Source organism: Grammomys surdaster, unplaced genomic scaffold (assembly GCF_004785775.1).
Source record: "Grammomys surdaster isolate TR1022 unplaced genomic scaffold, NIH_TR_1.0 144, whole genome shotgun sequence".
In the NCBI taxonomy this organism is placed as follows: domain Eukaryota; kingdom Metazoa; phylum Chordata; class Mammalia; order Rodentia; family Muridae; genus Grammomys; species Grammomys surdaster.
In genome coordinates this window covers 7,639,742-7,658,523 of record NW_021604602.1, presented here as the reverse complement: position 1 = coordinate 7,658,523, position 18,782 = coordinate 7,639,742, and the positions used below count along the sequence as shown (strand labels likewise).

At 45.9% G+C, this 18,782-nt stretch overlaps 1 protein-coding gene across 1 annotated transcript in view; it reads right to left on the bottom strand.

Moving 5' to 3' along the window:
- Positions 1-18,782, bottom strand: part of Tdrd9 (tudor domain containing 9) — a 100,862-nt gene that overhangs the window by 39,031 nt on the left and 43,049 nt on the right. The window contains exons 10-21 of the mRNA XM_028764561.1: positions 15,205-15,259; positions 14,979-15,063; positions 14,051-14,108; positions 12,589-12,693; positions 9,212-9,309; positions 7,922-8,053; positions 7,049-7,214; positions 6,880-6,943; positions 6,743-6,806; positions 6,431-6,475; positions 5,547-5,600; positions 48-164 (exon numbers count right to left, since the gene is read on the bottom strand). Coding sequence (XP_028620394.1) covers positions 48-164; positions 5,547-5,600; positions 6,431-6,475; positions 6,743-6,806; positions 6,880-6,943; positions 7,049-7,214; positions 7,922-8,053; positions 9,212-9,309; positions 12,589-12,693; positions 14,051-14,108; positions 14,979-15,063; positions 15,205-15,259 — 1,043 coding nt within the window. The remainder of the gene's footprint in view (positions 1-47; positions 165-5,546; positions 5,601-6,430; positions 6,476-6,742; positions 6,807-6,879; positions 6,944-7,048; positions 7,215-7,921; positions 8,054-9,211; positions 9,310-12,588; positions 12,694-14,050; positions 14,109-14,978; positions 15,064-15,204; positions 15,260-18,782) is intronic.

Genomic DNA, 18,782 nt, shown 5'->3' with positions numbered 1-18,782 from the left:
AAGGAAGGAGATGAATAAAAGAATCACTAAGAGGAAGCCCCGCACACCTGCAGGATGAAGCGCTGCTTGTATGGATACTCCTGATCCAAGACAGGATGGCGCGGATCCACAAACATGTTGAACTGTGAGATTCTAGTCTTCAATTCTTCATATAATTCAGCCACCTAAAGGGCACATGGAAATCTGATGCCTCACAGCACAGACAGCCATTCTTCCATGCAGTAAACCAATGCACACGACAGGGGAGGTTAGGCGAGCAGCCACCAGGAGTCATCTTGCCCAACACTAACGAGGAATGGGAGAGGCAGAGCAGCAGAGGAGCAGCAGAGGGCAGGCCTGTGCCCCAGAGCCTCAGCTTAGGGATGTGATGGAGACTACAACTAAACCTTGTGACCTTCAAACTCCTTACGTCATCTTCACCTGGTTTTGTGTTCAGAAACACAGTCTGTGCAAACACAGTGACACACACCTATGATCCCAATGTAGGGAGATAACGCAGGGGGTCTCAAGACCACCCTTGACCCCCCCGGCTCAAGGCCAATGTGGTTCATAAAACCTTATCTCAAATTTCATTCAAAGAAAGAGAAACAAGGTATGTTACAGAGTTCCCCTAAATGAAAATAATAAATATCAAGTTAAAATAAAATCTTTCAATGCATGCATAATGGTGCATTCCTATGATCTGAGCATCTGGGAGGTAAAGGCTGGATTATGAGAGCCCAAGGCCAGCCCCAACTACACAGTGAGCTTAAGGCCAGCCAGAGTTACATGAGGGGTCTCTCAGTATGTTTTCATACAAAGTGTCTAATGTTTAAAATATATACACGACGGGGCTGGGGAGACGGCCCTGGCTCTGTGGTTAAGAACACTGTCTTTAACTTCACGTCGAGGGGAACTGGCACCCTCCCCAGACATACAGGCAGGCAAACCACTTGAGAGCAACACACACATACATGTATATGAAAATAAACAACTTTAAGTCATCACAAAAGTATCTCCACATTCACCTCGCATGCTCTTTCCTTCACCCTCTCACTCGCTCTCTCTCTCTCTCTCTCTCTCACTCACTCACTTGCCTTTCTCTTGCCCCAATCTTTTATTGATACTCCAAAAGCAGATAGAAAAAAAAGACATCATATAATCATTGCCCAATCAAATTCAAAAGAATAACCACATCCCACGAAGAATTAATAATTGCAATTGTTCCCCAAAGTTTCAAGCTTCCCTATTCCCAGGCCTGTAGACAAAATAATAATAATTGCAAACTTACCATCATTTAAACTTTAACTTTTAACTCATTATACTTCAGAGCTCAGAGCTCTGAGGTCAGCTACTTGCATTTTCCTGTGAAGCTCTAATGATAAATGACATGGGCAAAGCTGCCAGACAGTGGCCAGGAAGAGTCAAGTTAACCCTAACTCAGTAGTTCACTAGCTTTCTGCTTCTGTACATTGCACACAATGACTCTCCTAAGAGTCCCAGTGTTTTGACTTAGTTTTACTAGTATAAGATTTTATGTATTCTATACTTCCCTTATCTAGGAACCACTCTTGAATGTTGTACAAAACTTACTTCATAACTTCAACAGATTTTTTTTTCTTTCTTGGGATCCCAGTGTTGGCTTTATTTCATTTTCTAATAATTTCTTCAAACTTTCTTTACAAGTCAAGCATTAATCTGGAACTACCATTGTGCAGTTATTGCATTGTTTCCAAAATGAGAACACACAGCATGCACCTGGGTCATTAGGACTGTGCTGTGCTGTGCCCCTATGCCTCAATTTCTAATTGTTTAAGAATCATTACATCAAGGAACATCTAGTTTCACAGAATTCACCAGAGCAGGAGGAGAAAGAAATAAAAAAGTCAGATATAATAGAATAATTATGCACACCAAGGCCAACTGAAAAGCAGTCACGCACAAATGAATTCTATACAGCTGTTGTCCAGGGCTAAGGTTAGGAGAAATGGGAACAACTGTATTTTACAAAGAGCTGCCTCGGGCTACTGAGATGTCTCTATCCCGTCCTACTGCAGGCAATCCTGGTCATTGAAAGTTGTCCCCAGCAGCATGCCATTATGGTTGCAGGGAGCTTGCTATGGTAGGTTACCAGGTTTGTAGCTGAGTGAGAGTGGGGATCCTTTCTCCTCGGGTAGCCCAGATAGCCCCTTTCAGCACTGTGGGCACTAGTCAGCAAGGGGGATGATGTGTCGAGGCTAGCCGCAGACAGCGTGCTAGTGGCACAGAGGTTGTGGAAGTAAACATCTCCTTTTGATAGGCTTTAAGGCCTCCTCTGTGAGATGGAACCCACACCTGACACTGCTAATGAGGTCAAGAATCTGAGACCAGACAGGCCTACCACTATTGTCCTGCTGAGTGAAAGCAGCAATGAAATGGCCCCTAAGGATATACTGCTATACCAATACATAGAGCCATGCTGAGCCCTTGTCTGAGAAGCTTCTTCTTGCAGTAGATGGTAATTAACACAGAGACCCACCACTGGACCATGTGCAGACAGTGAGAGGCCTGGGAGCACACAGGCCCAAGTGGGCTGTCTTTATCAGGCCACTCCTTTCCTGAGACCTGTGTGGAAAGACTGTAAGTGTGATGGATGAGGCCAAGGAACCACCATCTCCCAGACACAACAGGGCTGAGGCACATAAGTCACTGTCACAACATACATTTGACCTGCTCAAAATTCTAGCACGGTGAAGGAAGTGGACAGAGTCCTACCCCTAACCAAGAAACTCTTTACAACTGAGTCCTGCTAGGAGAGGGGAAATCTATTTCCTCCATGGACTGACACTGGATACGACAATCACACCCCAGGACAGGCCTCATACATAGGAGGAGTTCATAACACAAAGCGGACTCCAAAGCTGGGCATGGTGCTAAACACTTTTAATCCTAGCACTCGGGAGGCAGAGGCAGGTAACTTCTGTGAGTTCAAGGTCAGCCTGGTCTACAAAACAAGTTCCTGACTAACCAGGATATATACAGAAAGACCCTGTCACAAAACAAACAAACAAACAAACACAGACTCCATGACTTTCTATTTGGTTTTTGTTGTTGGTATTATTTGTTGAGTTTTATCTTTTGTATTTGTTTTTTGTTGCTCTCTTATTTTTTTCCTTTTAAGAGAGAGAAAGAACATGAAGTTCAGTGGGTTAGGGAGGTGGAGAGGATCCTGGAGGGCTTGAGGAAGGAAAGAGAATACAATCAAAATATATTATACAAAAACTTTTAAATAAATGCATGCATGCATCCACAGCCACACATGCATTGTCTGGGGCTTCCCTCTGAATCCACTATTATTTTTTGTTAGGACCCTGATCTTTCCAGTAGCATATGGTGGCCCACTGAGACTCCCTAAGATTTCCAGAACACTTCTTTCCTGCCCTTTAATTCCTTGACTAGTGAAGAACCCACTCCTGCACCCTTAGATGGAATCAGTGAGTGTCTGTAACCCTGGTGTGGTCAGGAGGTAGAACAGATCCCTGAAGCTCACTGATCAGCCAATCTAGCCAGATCAATGAGCTTCACTTCTCTGAGACCCTGCCTCAAAAATAAGTATATAAAGGAAAGATACCGTCCATCAACCTCTGGTCTACCTATGTACACACAATCAAACACACCACACACACACACACACACACACACACACACACACACACACTTGTCCCTTAGCTGGTTATGGTGGTACACACCTATAATCTCAGAACTCAGGAGGCCAAATGTGGTGGTTTGAATATGCTTGACGTATAGGAAGTGGCACTATTGGGAAGTGTGGCCTTGTTGGAGGAGGTGTGGCCTTGTTGGAGAAGGTGTGTCGCTGTGTAGATGGGCTTTGAGGACTCCTGCTCAAGCTCCACCCAGGGCAGAAGAGATGCTCCCTCTGGCTGCCCATGGAAGACAGTCTATTCCTGACTGCCTTCCTATCAAGATGTAGGACTCTCAGCTCCAGCACCATGCCTGCCTGGATGCTGTCACGGTTCCTGCCATGATGATAATGAACGGAACCTCTAAAACTGTAAGCCAGCCCCAATTAAATGTTGTCCTTTATAAGAGTTGCCTTGGTCACGGTGTCTCTTCACAACAATGAAACCCTAACTAACACTCTGAGGAACAGGGATTGTGAGTTCTAGGCTAGCCAAGGCTAATAGGGAAAACTTGCTTTGAGGAGAAAAAAATCCCCTAAAAGGCACTGGTTTTATATATGAGGTCTAACAAAATAAACATATTTCCAATTATTAAACAGTTACCAAAGCTATTCCTAGACCTGGAAAGATGTCCATCCTACAACTATAGTCTAACGTAAGTTAGCGCCAAAATCTGACTTGAGCTATGTGATAGCTATTCTTGGTTGTCAACTTGACACCTGTGGGACACCTGTCAAGATGCTTTTTCTGAATTAAATCATTAGAAGTGGGAAGACCCACTTTAATCCATATTTTTTGAGATGGGAAGATCTACCTTTAATCTAGGCCACACCATCTGCTGGCAGCCTATATAAAAGACATGAAAGAAGGAAGCTTTCTCTCTTTTCCTGCTTGCTCTCACTCTTGCTAGCAAGTCCAGTCCTTCACTGACATTAGAGACTACTTCTTTGGCATTCTGACACACACTGAAGACCAGCTGAGACAGCCAGCTTTATGGATTAAATAATTACTGGATTATTCTTCGTAGGCAACCATTGCTGAATTAGCTGCACCACATTCTAATAAACCTCACATAGACAGACAGAGGGACGAACAGACAAATAGATGTTAGACAGGTGGATGGATGGGTGGATGGATGGGTGGATGGATGGGTGGGTGGATGGATGGATGGATGGGTGGATGGATGGATGGATGGATGGGTGGATAGATGATAGATGGATGTTAATTCTGTCTGTTCCAATCCTGTAGAGAACCCAGACTAACACAAGCTGCACATATGCACACACTCTCACAGACATGCATAACCCTCAGAACAGTCTCACTATAAATCTTCTGCAAAACACCTGGAGAAAACACTAGAAATGAGAACCCAGGAATTGCAAAGCCTCATCAAGGAGTGAAAAAAGGCACAAATCCCGTAATGTGCTTATGTTAATCAGTTCATAATGAAAAGACCATATGCTTATTTAAAAAAAAAGACTACAAAGATAGCCACAAAGATTACACTTGTTCATCATAAAATGACATTTGGGAACAGATTTATGGAATTAAGCAGTTGCCGAACTGCAAGGCCATTTATCCCTCAAGGCCCTCCTGCTAGTGTTGGGAACAGGCAGAGATTTGCTCCCTGCACCCTATGCACTGCTGCTACTTAAGAACCTGTTGTTGTTGTTGTTGTTGTTGTTTTGAGACGGGGTTTCTCTGTGTAGCCCTGGCTGTCTTGGAACTCACTCAGTAGACCAGGCTGGCCTCAAACTCAGAAATCCGCCTGCCCCTGCCTCCCAAGTGCTGGGATTAAAGGCGTGTGCCACCACTCACAGGCCTGCTTAATAACCACTTTTAAGTCACTTTATTTTCATCAACCAAGTCAAAGAATTGATAGCTTACCTCTCTGATTCTCTTTATTTGAATGTAGTTTAGCCGTCCCCAGTCAAGCTCATCCTTTAAACACATAAAAGTACAATATCCAACACGAGCCACAAAGTCAGAGGTTCATTTGCTACTAGGATACAAGTCGCATCTAGAACCTCAACAAGGAGGACTCGGCTTGTGCAATACTCAGCAGTGCACTTGAGTGACTATATGTAGGACGTCCTCCATAAGAGCTTCCGACATCACTCTGAATCTGGAAACACACGATCCAAATGACAAGCACTACACAGGGACAACTTTTCATATGAGTTTACCTGTCTCCAAAAATCAAAGACAGAATGACCAGACTGGAGAAAGACTTGTCACATTGTAGAACCAGGGAAGATAATAAATATGGTGGCGAGTCTTTAAAAGGCAGCTCACACACTTGTTGGTAAGGACCCACTGAGGCACAGCAAGGCTAGATACACAAACATACCTACCAAAGGGCTTTGGAACCTAATTAGTTTAGAAGAAAAGGCCTTATCTGAAAAGAGAGAAGAAATAGAGGCTGCTGGATTGGATTAGGGTCCTGTTAAGACCATTATCTAAACTCAGAGAAAGTAACAAGGGCTACAGTGTCATTCCGAGCCAAATAGTCCTAAAGCCAGCAGGCCCAACAGCAGTGTGAGGCAGAGCTGTGGAACAGAGCACCATGCTGCTAGCTGACAGCTTGCTTTCCACAAGCAGTAGGACCAGGTCACTTACACACCTGCTGCTGACCTCAGAGCTCAGCATGCAGTGACCTCAGGTCTTAATGCCATCACAGTGCACAGGCAATGACCAAGCTGAGACAGAGCTTTTGGGACTCTGAGCGTTCCCAGCCATCAGTTGAGGCACCACGAGGAAGTATGACTAACCTTGGGATGCCGCAGCTCTCCTCGCTGTCTGCAAGCCTGCCAGGCCTGGAACAACAAAATCCCAGTCTCAAAATAACTCACTAGCTGGTTGAATTTAATTCCAATGCCAAGACATGGCTAAACACAGAAAATGTACACATGTAATGTTTTTAATCAGCCTCTGGAAACTGCCTTGGACATCTCCCCACTGCTCCCTCCAGGAGTTGTTACTCTTGTGAGGGCCACAGAAGCCCTTAGCAACACCATGAGAAGAAACTCCTAGCCAAGGTGTGAGACACGCTGCCTCTAGAGGGCAGACAGACAGACACTCACCCTGAACGCCTCCACCAGTGCCAGGCAGTCGCTCCTGCTGCTACCTGAGAAGTGCACTTTGTTCCTGCAAACACATCGATAGAATGTCACCTAGTGCCACTAGTGAGGTGACCCCCCACAGGGACAATGTTAAATACCTATATCCATCCAAATGCTGCCGAAAAGGCATCGTGAAAAAATTCTTCAGAGAAAGGGCTGCCGCTAAAAACAGAAAACAGAGGATGACACCTGCCAGCACATGCCAGCAATGCCAGCACATGCCAGCACATGCCAGTGCACACTGCCCACACCTGTCCCCATACTTACCTATGATGAGACACTCATCCAGGCACCCAAATACATGTCCTAGCACAATGAGTTTACCCAGCTGCTGACTGACGGGGAGCTGTGCCAGCACTCTTCCCAGGAAGGTCAGTTCGCCATCGTGGGGGTTTTCGTCCTCTCTCTGCCCACTAACCGCCAGTGCTCCAACCTTGTCAAACAAGTTAGTGCCACTAATGAGGGCCAGCATAGCCACACTCCATTTGTCCTTAAGGCACAAGGTGCAAGACAGGCAGTGTGCAAGGGTCTGAGACAGCTAAGGCTACCTGCCAAGGATGGTGGCTCCAGCACCTCCTGAAAATCACTGCTTTCATGTTTTTAGGAAGCATGTCATGCCACTGGGAGAAAACATGCAAGGACACTTCCACAGACCCAGCCAGTACAAGCTTAACAAATATGGCCCACACTGAGCCAACAGGCTCCCGTAGCACTCGCTCACCGAGCACGCCTACACTGACAAAGAATGTCTGTGGGGAACACATTAGGATACAGCTCTCTCAGGGCCAGTGAGGGCAAGTCACAAGAGCAGAGCTTAAGTCAAGAGTGGGAGCAGGTGGGAAGAGAGTCTCAGGTAATGGAGGGTGGGCAGGAGGGTGAGGACGAGGTGGAGGACAAAGGTAGAGAAAGCAAAAGCAGCCTGGCTGTGAGGATGCTTCTCAGGATGGGGCCATAAGGATGGAGAGGCAGTGGGCTTCAGAAACACCAAGGCCTCCGGAGAGCTGAAGGGCAGGCCTAGGGCTGGACTCACATGCTGAGCTTTGTAACAGCTAAACTACTTTACAGACTATGAAAGTTAGGCTCCCCCACAAAGTAAAAGCCTTAGCGTTCCCCACTACTAAGTAACTGCACACGTCCCACCTCCTTCAACAGAAGAATAGTGCGCTCGATGTCACTCAGGCTGGGTGGAGACAGGGCGGTGGCCAGCAGAGCTCTCGGTTCCCCCATGTCAAGCAACTTCACCTTCAATATTGTGCTTCCCAGAGGACAGCGCTGAAAACAACAGAGCCTCAGTACCGAGACGATGCTAAACCACTTAACTGTTCACAGGCCTTGTGCAAAGGAGGGAGGGGGAAAGAGAAACAGTAGAGACTGAGAACAGCAAAGGGGTAGGGAAGAAGACAAGACAGAAGGACGCTGGGCGTGGCAGCACAGCCACACTTCCAGCAGGTGGGAAATGGAGGCAGGGGAACACAGGTTCAACAACAGTTGTGCTGCCAGACCCTGACTGAAAACAAAATACAAAGTGGGGGAGGAGAGGGATGCTAGCATGGCATAATCGTAGAGGGGGAGGGAGGATTTTGAGTTTCAAACCAGCATGGGCTATAGCAAGACCCTGTCTCCAAAAAGAGAGGAAGAAGACAAAGTCAAAAGTAGGAAAGAAGGAAGCAAAAAGACATAAGGGGCATGACGAGGGTAGAAGTTAGGAAAGACAAAGGCTAATCCATAGTTACTCATTATAGAGGAACAGAAGAGACTGGTGTGTAAAAGAAAACAGTACTAAAGGGCCAACAGACACAGGGCAGCATTCCTTGGAGTAAGAATTAAGAACAGGAGGGCTGGAGCGTGGCTTGTTGGTTAAGAGCACTGGCTGCTCTTCCAGAACCAGGCTTGGTTCCCAGCACTGATGTGGTGGATAAGAACCATCTGAAATGCCAGCTCCAGAGGACCCAACACCCTCTTCTGACCTCTGCAGGCACTTCATACCTGGAGACAGACAAAGAAAACACCCATACACAACACATAAAAAGATTTCAAAAAAATTTTTTTTTTTTTTAGAAATAGTTACAAGCAGGGCTAGGAGAGCGAGAAGGCTTAACAGGTGAACGGCCCTGCCACCGAATACCCAGAGCTTTAACAATCTACATAGCCAAAGGTCAGACGCTCCCACAAATTCTCTAATGGCCACATCTGTGTGGAGTGCGCTCTTGCCATGCAGTCAGGTAAATCCCTGGGGTTGGCTTCCAACCTAGCCTACTTGCTGAATTCCTGAATTTCTGTTAAGAATAGCAGAAAGAAAGGGGGGGGGAGATGAGGGGAGGGATGGATGGAGGGAGAGTATCAGCAATATGTATAAGGGTCAGAGCAGACTGAAAAACAAAACTACATATATGCAGACAGCTGACACTGACAGTGAGCAGACGTCATTACCAGCATCTCAGGAACAACGTGGTCAGGGATAGCGCTGTCCCAGAAGTCCCTGTGGATCAGTCTGTAGCAGTATCCTTTAGACACTCGTCCAGCACGGCCTGCAAAAGAGAGGCTCACCTCCATCGGCACTGGTTGCTTTAACATCAGTGTGGAGTGAAATGTAAAACAACCATAAACCCCGACACAGAAAACCGTTACCTTCGATCACACTATGCCAGTAAAAACAAATTAACCTTATTCTAAGATTATCCCAAAGAAAATTATTCTAAACAGCTAGTTAAATTAAGATTGAGTGCTGCTTTCTACTCCCTAGCCAATGTTTTTAAAAGTCTAGTGCGTCAAAAGAAACAAACTGGCCAAAATGCAACAGAAACCATATGACTTTAAAGGATACACATTTCCTGCAAGATTTAGTTCAAACCAGTAAAATAAGAGCTCACCACAGAGAAGCCATGTGGCTGGTGAAGAAGCCTGGCTCGCCCACAGATGATATTTAGAGTCCTGTGGAGCAGCCCCTGCCCAGGTTGTCCCTGCTGCTGTGACCACCTGTGCTGGGATTTCTACAAGACATCCTTCAACAGGGCTACCTGATATTAACTGAGAACTGTACATGCAAGAACTCAGAGCCAGGTTCCACCCAAGCAGAAGATGACACAGACTGCTGTCTCTGTGTGTCAGTGACTATTTGTGGAGAGAAAGCAAATCTTACAGGAAAGAAAGAGTGAGGAGTGTTCTTAATAGATGTGACCCTTACACACGTAAGCAAACCAGCCTGGTATGCTGCGCTGCGCTGTGCTGTGCAGGCCTTTAATCCCAGCACTCAGAAGCCAGAACGATCTCTGTGAGTTCAAGGCCAGCCTGATTTACACAGTGTGTTCCAGGACAGCCAGAGATACATAAGAGAGATTCTGACTCCAATAAATAAATAAATAAATAAATAAATAAAGTAAGTAAGTAAGTAAGTAAGTCAAAACCCCCAAAACAACAACAAAAAAAACCCAAAAAGGTACACGCCTGTAATCCCAGCATTTAGGAAGCCAAGGCAAGGGGACCTAAGTTAGGGTGGCAGCTAGGCCGAGTTACATAAGGACTTCCGGGTGCAGCTGGGCTACAAGGGAGAGCCTATCTCAAAAGAAAAACTCAGGGCTAAGGGAGCTTTATTTCCCCACAAATGGATCAGAAAAGACGGAGGGAGCTGGACGTCCCCTGCCTCACTCCGACTCCTGTGCACGGGCTTCTTCACACGCCCTCCTCTTACCCTGAGAACAAGAGGATGTCTATGTAGATCTCTAGGTCATCTCTTAAGCAAACTAAGTCCTTCCAGCAAAGATTCAAGACAACTTACCAGGAGACATTATTCCTCTGTGGAAATAATACCAGGACCAAGTGTCAAGCAGGAATCAGGCCACTACCCAGAATCTCCGGAGTTATTCAAACTAGCCAGTCCTGAGCTGTCCCCCGCCTCATCATTCCATCAGAAAGCCCAATGAAGGCAAGGTGTCAACCTTGGCCTCACCTGCTCTTACACTCCGAGGGTCTTATGTGGCCCTAGGCAGCAGGCCACACCTCCTGTGTCTGTTTTTAAGTACAAGGGTTTTTATCTTCCCAAGCCTCCCTTGCATCTCCTCTTGTGTCCACATCTGACTGACCTTCTCAGAGAGGGACAGACGCATGGCCACAGAAGGGTTTGTCTGCAGAGTCACTACACATGCACAAGTGAGGAAGCAGCCTCAATCCAAAGTCCACCCCTGGACAACAGACTCCAGTGGACGTTAACGAGGAACAGATGATGAACATAAGTTTAAAGTAGAAATGATAAAACTTCTATATGAGACACACGAAAAAAGCTTTGTGACCAAGAGCTACATGAAGAATTCTTGTATGATCTATGCAGCAAAAACTGACCCACTGGTCCTCACCAAAGTTTTAAATCTATTCTCTACAGAAGACCCTGGAAGAAGACTGAGGGAAAAAAATGCCTGCAAAATAAGTGTCTATATAAAGATTCTCAAAACTCAGTTTTATATTACAAGCACAAATGACCTGGTTTTAAAATGGGCGAGAAGCTGGAGGTGGTGATAACTCCAGTGTTTGGGGGGAAGAGACGGTAGAATCGCTCCCAAGTTCAAAGTCACCTAGTGTACACAGTGAGTTTCATGCCAGCCAGTCCTACATACTAGCACTCAAAAATTAAGCAAGTAAATAAATAAATCTTAAAAAGCAAAAGACAGAGACAAGCACTCACTGAGGAGCAGACAATGCCAGCAGACAGGAGGAGTGCTGCTTAACCTGGGGAACTGCTAGGGAATTGCAAGTAAAAAATCAAACGAGATGCTATAAAGCAGTGATGGCTAAAGCAAAACTCAGTAGCATCTGCTACCAAGGATGGAGGAGCGGCTCATTCACTGTAGAGATGCAAAAAGTAGCCACCATGGATGCCTTTCACACTGTCATAACTCTTGACAGCCAGGCTACAATGGTGCCTTCATCATCTCCTGGTCCTCTCTCGCAAGGGACTTCAGGAGAGGAGACAGAGTACAGCCGTCAGGAGGCCTGAAGTCAGAATCTGGGTCAAACCTCAGCCCACCTGAGGAGCCCCTCGTGCAGCCACTATTGCTGCTTCCCTGAGTCTCAGAGTACCACACACTCACTTCATACCCCTCATGAAGCCTGAGGAGGAAAGACCACACTGAAAGCCAGTGTCTGCACTGAGGCAGGAGCATACCAACCAGTTACTTGGTTTATGCACACATGTGTTTGATTTTGAGGTAGTAATTTCCCAGAGGAATTCTTTGGCCTCCTGCCTACCTCCTTCAGGAGGGTCTCTATAAAGTCAAGCCATTTCTCAGGACACACCACAGATGCTGTCCCCCTGAAGCCAATTCCTGCTACAGGAAAAGGCAACATGTGGGCCTGGCATGTTATAGACTCACTTCTGTGGACAAAGCACCCATCCCCCAAAGGTCCCTATCCCTTCAGCTCAGCACACCAAACCATGATTCCTCTGTGGGACTCACTAGGAAAAAGACCCTACAGGTACCAGGTTTGGAAGCAGTCCAAGGCAAGTCTGTCAAAATCACTCGAGATATCCACTTGGTTTCCATAGCCATTCAATACATTTTTAAAATTTCCACTCTGAAAATGATAACTATTGAGCTAACAGGCTGTCTGTCCCTTAGGAGCTGACACTAAGACAAACAAGAGAAAAACCTGGAGCCAAAGGTAACGACTGAAAACCAAGATACTGGTGCTTCAACTTAACACCAGCCCCAATAAAGGAAGTATCTGAGTGAGAGAGAAAAGACTCAAAGTTCTCGGGAAGCCCCATGCACCATGTGACCACCAAGGTCTTGGGGTATCTGCCACAAACTCCTTACCTTTTCTCTGGTCACAGCTGGTCTTCGAGGCCCAGCTTAGCCGCAGACTCTGATAATTTGTATCTTCATCACAAACCAGAGTTCTGGTCAGACAAAAATCTATAACTGCCATAAAAAAAACTATGAACACATGGCAGGGTGGGATTGTGACAACCCAGAGTGTGGCCATACAGCTGTTGGCATGCTGGCAGACACCTCTGGGCGTGCTGCCCACCCCTTATCTCCTGCAACAGGAAACCCAGGTCTCTCTCTACATCAGAACTGGAAGCTTTTTGGCTCTAAGGATCAAATCATCATAAAGACCTGTCTGGATGATGCACCCAAAAGATTCATTAGAGCTACTCTAAAATTCCATTATACCAGAGACAGGGACGACAGGCTTCTGGATTATCTGGATTCAAACTTTGTGTTCTTGTCTGTCTCGGTGCCTGTCTGTCTGTCTAGCAGTGAGTGTAACTAGTCGGCTAGATTCTCCTTCCTTCGAGGGGGATCTATGAGGCCAGGTGACAGAGCCCCTCAGCTTCCCTCCAGACAGCACCTACCTCTTTTGCATGGTGGAAGCTGTCCTTTGGAGACAGAGGCAGACTCCTGCCCTCCTCAGGCTGTGCCACGCCACCCCTCTCCCTTCACCTGAGCCTGCAGTCACCTCACACCAGCTGTCCTAACAGCTCTTAGTGACATCAAACAAGAACAGTGCTGTCCTTATCTCCATTAAGGAGGGACTCTGACATGGAAACCAAATAAACCCTTTCCTCTCAAGCTGCTTTTGATCACAGTGTTTCATCAGAGCAATAGTAACCCAACTAAGACATGCCCTATGAAAAATATATTTCCCCCCAAAACTGGAATTTCCTTTCCTCTATTTCTTTTCCTATATAACATTTGTTTCTACATAAAACTGTAATTCATCTGCTGTCTCCCAGCAGACTGCAGTCAACATAATACAGTCTTCCTCACATGGGTACTATATCTGTGGTTACAGGCACTGGTCCATCAAGAGTTAACAACTTAACAGTTAGCAAGCTAAATACACATATACTACATACACACACACACACACACACACACACACACACACACTCATGAGTTAGCAAGCTAACTACATATATTCATAGGACCAAACAATGGAGTTGTCTTCCACGGCTTCCTCTTCTGAGCTACCTCTACTTGCCTACCTTTCTATCACGGGGCTCTACCAAGGCAGCCTGAAGATTCTGCTTCACATAAGATGCCCTGAAATCCCTTGGCGTCCCCTAGCGGTGGCCCTGCCTGAAGGAGACTGATGCTTAGAGGAAATGGTGATGAGCCAAGAACATGAGAGACTGGACCTTTGTAAGCCAAGCCTCGCTCTGAGTCTCTTCCAAGCACGGGGAGAAGGAGAGCAGAGAACGCCTCCAGAGGTCAGAAAAGCCTGTGGATACCTCTTTACAAGAAGAAGTGAGCAGAGAAAGAAAGGCCTTACCATATTTGACATCAGGAACTGTGACAGAACTCTCTGCAATGTTGGTTGACAGAATAATCTGTGGAGCATCAAACAAAACAGGCTGAGGTGTTTCACTCTTCAGGACACTGTTGCACAGTTAGAAAAGGGTCGTGATGATGAACCTCAGTGTATATACTGGCTCAAAACGACACTCACTAGCCCGTACTCTATGCAGGCCACAGTTCATCAAGAAGCTCCCACTACATGGAAAACCAGACACATACAGCACAAGTGATGCTTAAAAGAGGCGTGTATGACACGGCCAGGGTCTGTTCACGAACCTGTTATGATATTGTTAGTGGAGGGACTGTGGACTTGCCAGGAGCCAAAAAGCAGGCAGAATCTAGAGCAAGGGTTGCTGCCCTGAGCATCCTAAAGTAGTACCCGAAGTCTAGTTTGCCAAAAGATTATAAACATCCTAAAGAACTTCTGAGACGTGGGACAAAAGCCCCAGGTCCCAGACCCTGTCCCTCCCAGGGAGCTCTGAGGAGTAGCAGAAAAAGCTGACAGCCTCCAGACAGTGAGGCCTCAGCTCCTGACAAGATCATCACTTCCAAGGCAGCAAACTCCCTAGCAGCAGTGCCCTGGGGATTCAGGAATCAAATATACAAAAAAATCTTAGTTTTGCCAGGCATGGTAGTATATAATCTCAGTACTCAGGAGAATGGTACAAAGTAACCTCAAGTTCAAGGCCACCCTAGGCTATATAGCAGTACCTGTCTCAAAACAAAAAATCTTGTCTTTCAGGTAACTGATTTACAAAATAACGCACAACACAAAAGCGCCCAGATTCCCATCAACACAAATGGCCTGGTGACTCAACAGCAGTGTGGGACTCACTGGGAGAGAGGTTCAAGCACCAGTCCCCCCCCAGCAAGGATGACACCTCGTCTTCCCAGCTTCCTACCTTTCTGTACCCAGGGACTGGACTTAAAAATACATTATTCTGTTCTTCCAAAGTCACACTGGAATGAAGTGGGTAGACTTGCAACCTAAGAAACAAAGCACTAAAATAAAATGTCACATGATAGATAGCAGCCGCAAGTAACAATTCAGTGAGGCCGTTAGATTATGTAAGGTGTAAGCAACACAATGCTCTAAAAGCCCAAACAAAGGGCGTCATCTACACATACCTTTTGTGAATCATGTTTGTGAGAAGCTCATGCATATAATTGATCTCACCCAGACCTAGGGGAGAGGGAAGCAAATGTGAATTTAGTGCTAAAAACGAATCTTTAAATTAAAGTGGGAACTAATTTTTAAGGGTCCTTATAGCTTTCTGCATTCAACAGAGAAGCTCTGAGGGCCTGCTGCATGCACCATGCCACATCCTGCAAAGGTACAGCAAACAGAACGAAGCCCCTGCTCCCCAAGGGCTCATCTTCTAGAGCAGAAGCACAGATAATCAGGAATTGACCAGTGAGGGCAGGGTTGCTGCTGAGCATGGGCAGCGTGGAGGGCGGGCGGGCGGGCGGGCAGTCTGCAGACGCAGTGCTCTGCTCAGTAGCGTACTCAGTAAGAGGAGGATTCTTTATTGTTTGACAATTTCATGCCTGAACATAATGTGTTTTGATCAAATCTTCTCCACATTCCTGGTACTCCAGTCCCTCTCAGTAATGCCAGTTCATCTCTCTCCTACCTTCATGTGCTCCTTTAAACACACGCGCGCACACACACAGAGTTCACTTGGTGCAGGCCTGGATGTGAATGGGTGGGAGACTATCTTTCCCCAATCCATACAGGGATGTGTCTGGCTCTTCCTTGCACAGGTCACAGTGCACGCAGGCGTTCATGTCTGTAACAGTACTGTCATTCCCAGCTACACTGTTTCTTGACACACACTACTCCCTCTGACTCTTACAATCTTTCTGCCCCCTCCATAATGATCACTGAGCCCTGGGGGGTCATGGGGGTCCGTGTACCATTTAGAGCTAAGTACTCCACAGACTTTCATTCTCTGGACAATCATTAATTGTGGGCCTCTATTAAATCACCACCTAGTGCAAAAATAGGTCTGTCTCATGAGTGTTGAGAGAGTAATCTATAGGTATAAAGATAAGAACTTAGGGAACAGTTTATTATGTTCATTTAGCAAAATGCTGGTATTAGGCTCTCCCTGAGGCCTAGGACCTCACCAGCCTCCAGGTTTGGGCCCAGTAACAGCTCTGAGTTCCACCTTGTGGAGTGGGCTCTTAATCCACTTTTAAATCAAGTAGATGGTTGCTCCCATAACATCTCTGCCTGCCACTATTGTACCAGCAGGCCTATCCTGCCAGCCAGATTATAACTTAGCTCAGAGTTCACAGCTGGGTAAGAATGTTTGTCATTGTACTCCCGAATTAGTACATATAGAACCTTCCAGCACTATTGAAACTAATCAGTATGAGATAAACCCTCCAGGTCTCTATCTGTTTGACTTCTCTGTGTCCTATGAGTCATGTATGTGGTATCTTTAGTTCTGGAGGATAAGGCTAAAGCAACACCAGTGGCCTGTGATGTACAGGCGTCTATGGAACTTCCACTGATCAACAACTCAAAGGAAGTAACCTATGCCTGGCACGGACGCCTGACCTTGGTACACTGGGAGACACTGCTCCATTATACGGTGTAAGTCAGACCTCCCTGTGCCCCCATCTCTGTGCTTCTGTCACTCCCTTTAGTCTCCTACAAGTTCTGTCTGTCCCTCCAATCCTGAAATCTGACACCTACCATGGTTCCTTACAAGGTTCCTGACTCGTGTAAGTACTTCAACTTAAATTACACAGAGAGAAGGGAGGGGTGGCATGTGCACCTAGCACTCAGTAATCTCAGCACTTGGAAGGCAGAGATAGGAGAAGCTCTGTAAGTTCGAAGTCAGCCTGGTCTACATAGTGAGACGCTGTCTCAAAACTAACTAAACACACATATCTGAAGAGTCAAAGATCGCAGCCACAGGAAAGAACACGCTGCTTGTCTTTCTGGTTTCAGTCACCTCACAGAATGAAAGTCACTAATCTCATCTTTCTTTTCAGCTAAGCAGCACCCCACTGTGCCTGTGACCCCTTCTCACTGCCATCCTTGATGGACATCTGGGTTGCTGTCACGTCTTGGCTACTGTAGCTAGAGCAGCAATGCTCATGGATGAGCCAGTCTCCTGCAAGAAGATCCAAGAGCCCTTCCAGCCCTTCAGTGCTCAGCACATAGCCACGCCCACTCACCCCACAGCCACACCCACATCACCCATAGCCACGCCCACATCGCCAACACCTGCCATCCTTTGTGTTTGTTGGTTTTCTTTCATCTTAGTCATCTGTTTACAATAAGATGAATTCTCAAAGTAGGTTTAATGTGCATTTTCCTGATGACTAAAAATGTTTTCTAAAATATTTATCAGTTGGGTTGGAGAGATGTCTGAGCAGTTAAAAGTGCTTGCTGCTCTTCCAAAGGACAGAAGTTCAGTGTCCAGTACCGATACGGTGACTGAGAACCATCTGTAACTCCAACTCCAGGGGCTCTGACACCTTCTCTGCTGTCCGCAGTCACCAGGCAATGCACACAGTGCACAGACATACCTGCAGGTAACACCACTTATATACGTAAAAATAAACTCATATAAACTTATATACATAAAAATAAATTTAAACATTTTTCTTGGCCACTGTCTTATTTTAAGAACTCTGTTTATTTCCTTGCCCTGGTTTTCAATCAGGTTGTTTTCTTGGTGTTTAGTTTGCTGAGTTCTTTATATATTCTAGACAACAACCCTTGGTCAGATGTATTTTTTTTCTCACCCTGTAAGCTGTGCCTTCATTGAACAATGGTGTTCCATTTGCTGCTGTTAACCTCAATGCCTGGTCTCATGAGGTCCTGTTCAGAAAGTCCTTCCTGTGCCTGTAAGGTGAGTGTGCTTGCCTTCTCTGTCAGATACTATGTTGTGGCACCTGACTCACTTGGAACTGGATTTATACAAGGTGTGAGATAAGATGTAGTTCTGTTCTTTACTTGGTATCTAGTCTGACCAGCCCCATTTGCTGAAGATGCTGTCTTTTCTCCAATATGTATTTTTGGCCTCTTGTCAAGATCCCAGCAACTGCAGGAGTGAGTGTGAGCTCACAGGGGACTGCAGGGTGAGTGTGAGCTCACAGGAGACTGCAGGGGTGAGTGTGAGCTCACAGGGGACTGCAGGGGTGTGAGCTCATAAGTTGGTCCTCACTTAGTATTTTTATACCAGTACCAGACTGTTTTTATTCTATGGTTCTATAGCATAACTGAAATCAGGCATAACGCTCTCTCCGCAGTGTTTTAGATATCCTGCTCTTTTGTGTTTCCATATGAATTTTGGAGCATTTCTGTGAGGAACTGCACTGGAATGTGGATGAGGGCCTCACTGACTCCGTAGGATGATGTTTCTGCAGTGCTAATCCCACTGATGCCTGACAGGGGAGCTCTTTCCGTCTTCTAGTATCTTCTTCAATCTCTTTTTTCTGTGTCTTAAAATTTTTTACTGAGCAAGTCTTTTACTTCCTTTATTAGGTTAACCTCAAGATAAAATACTAACTTTTTCAAAGACAACCTTACCAGTTCAATTTGACTCTTTACCCTTTTGTATCAAAACCAGGACAAGTGCATCATGTAGTAATAACTTAAAGTTATTTTAAAATAAAATACATTATTTCAGTATTTTCCTTGTCAGAGCAGTGACTGCTGATGAGCACTGGCCACATAAGTAACT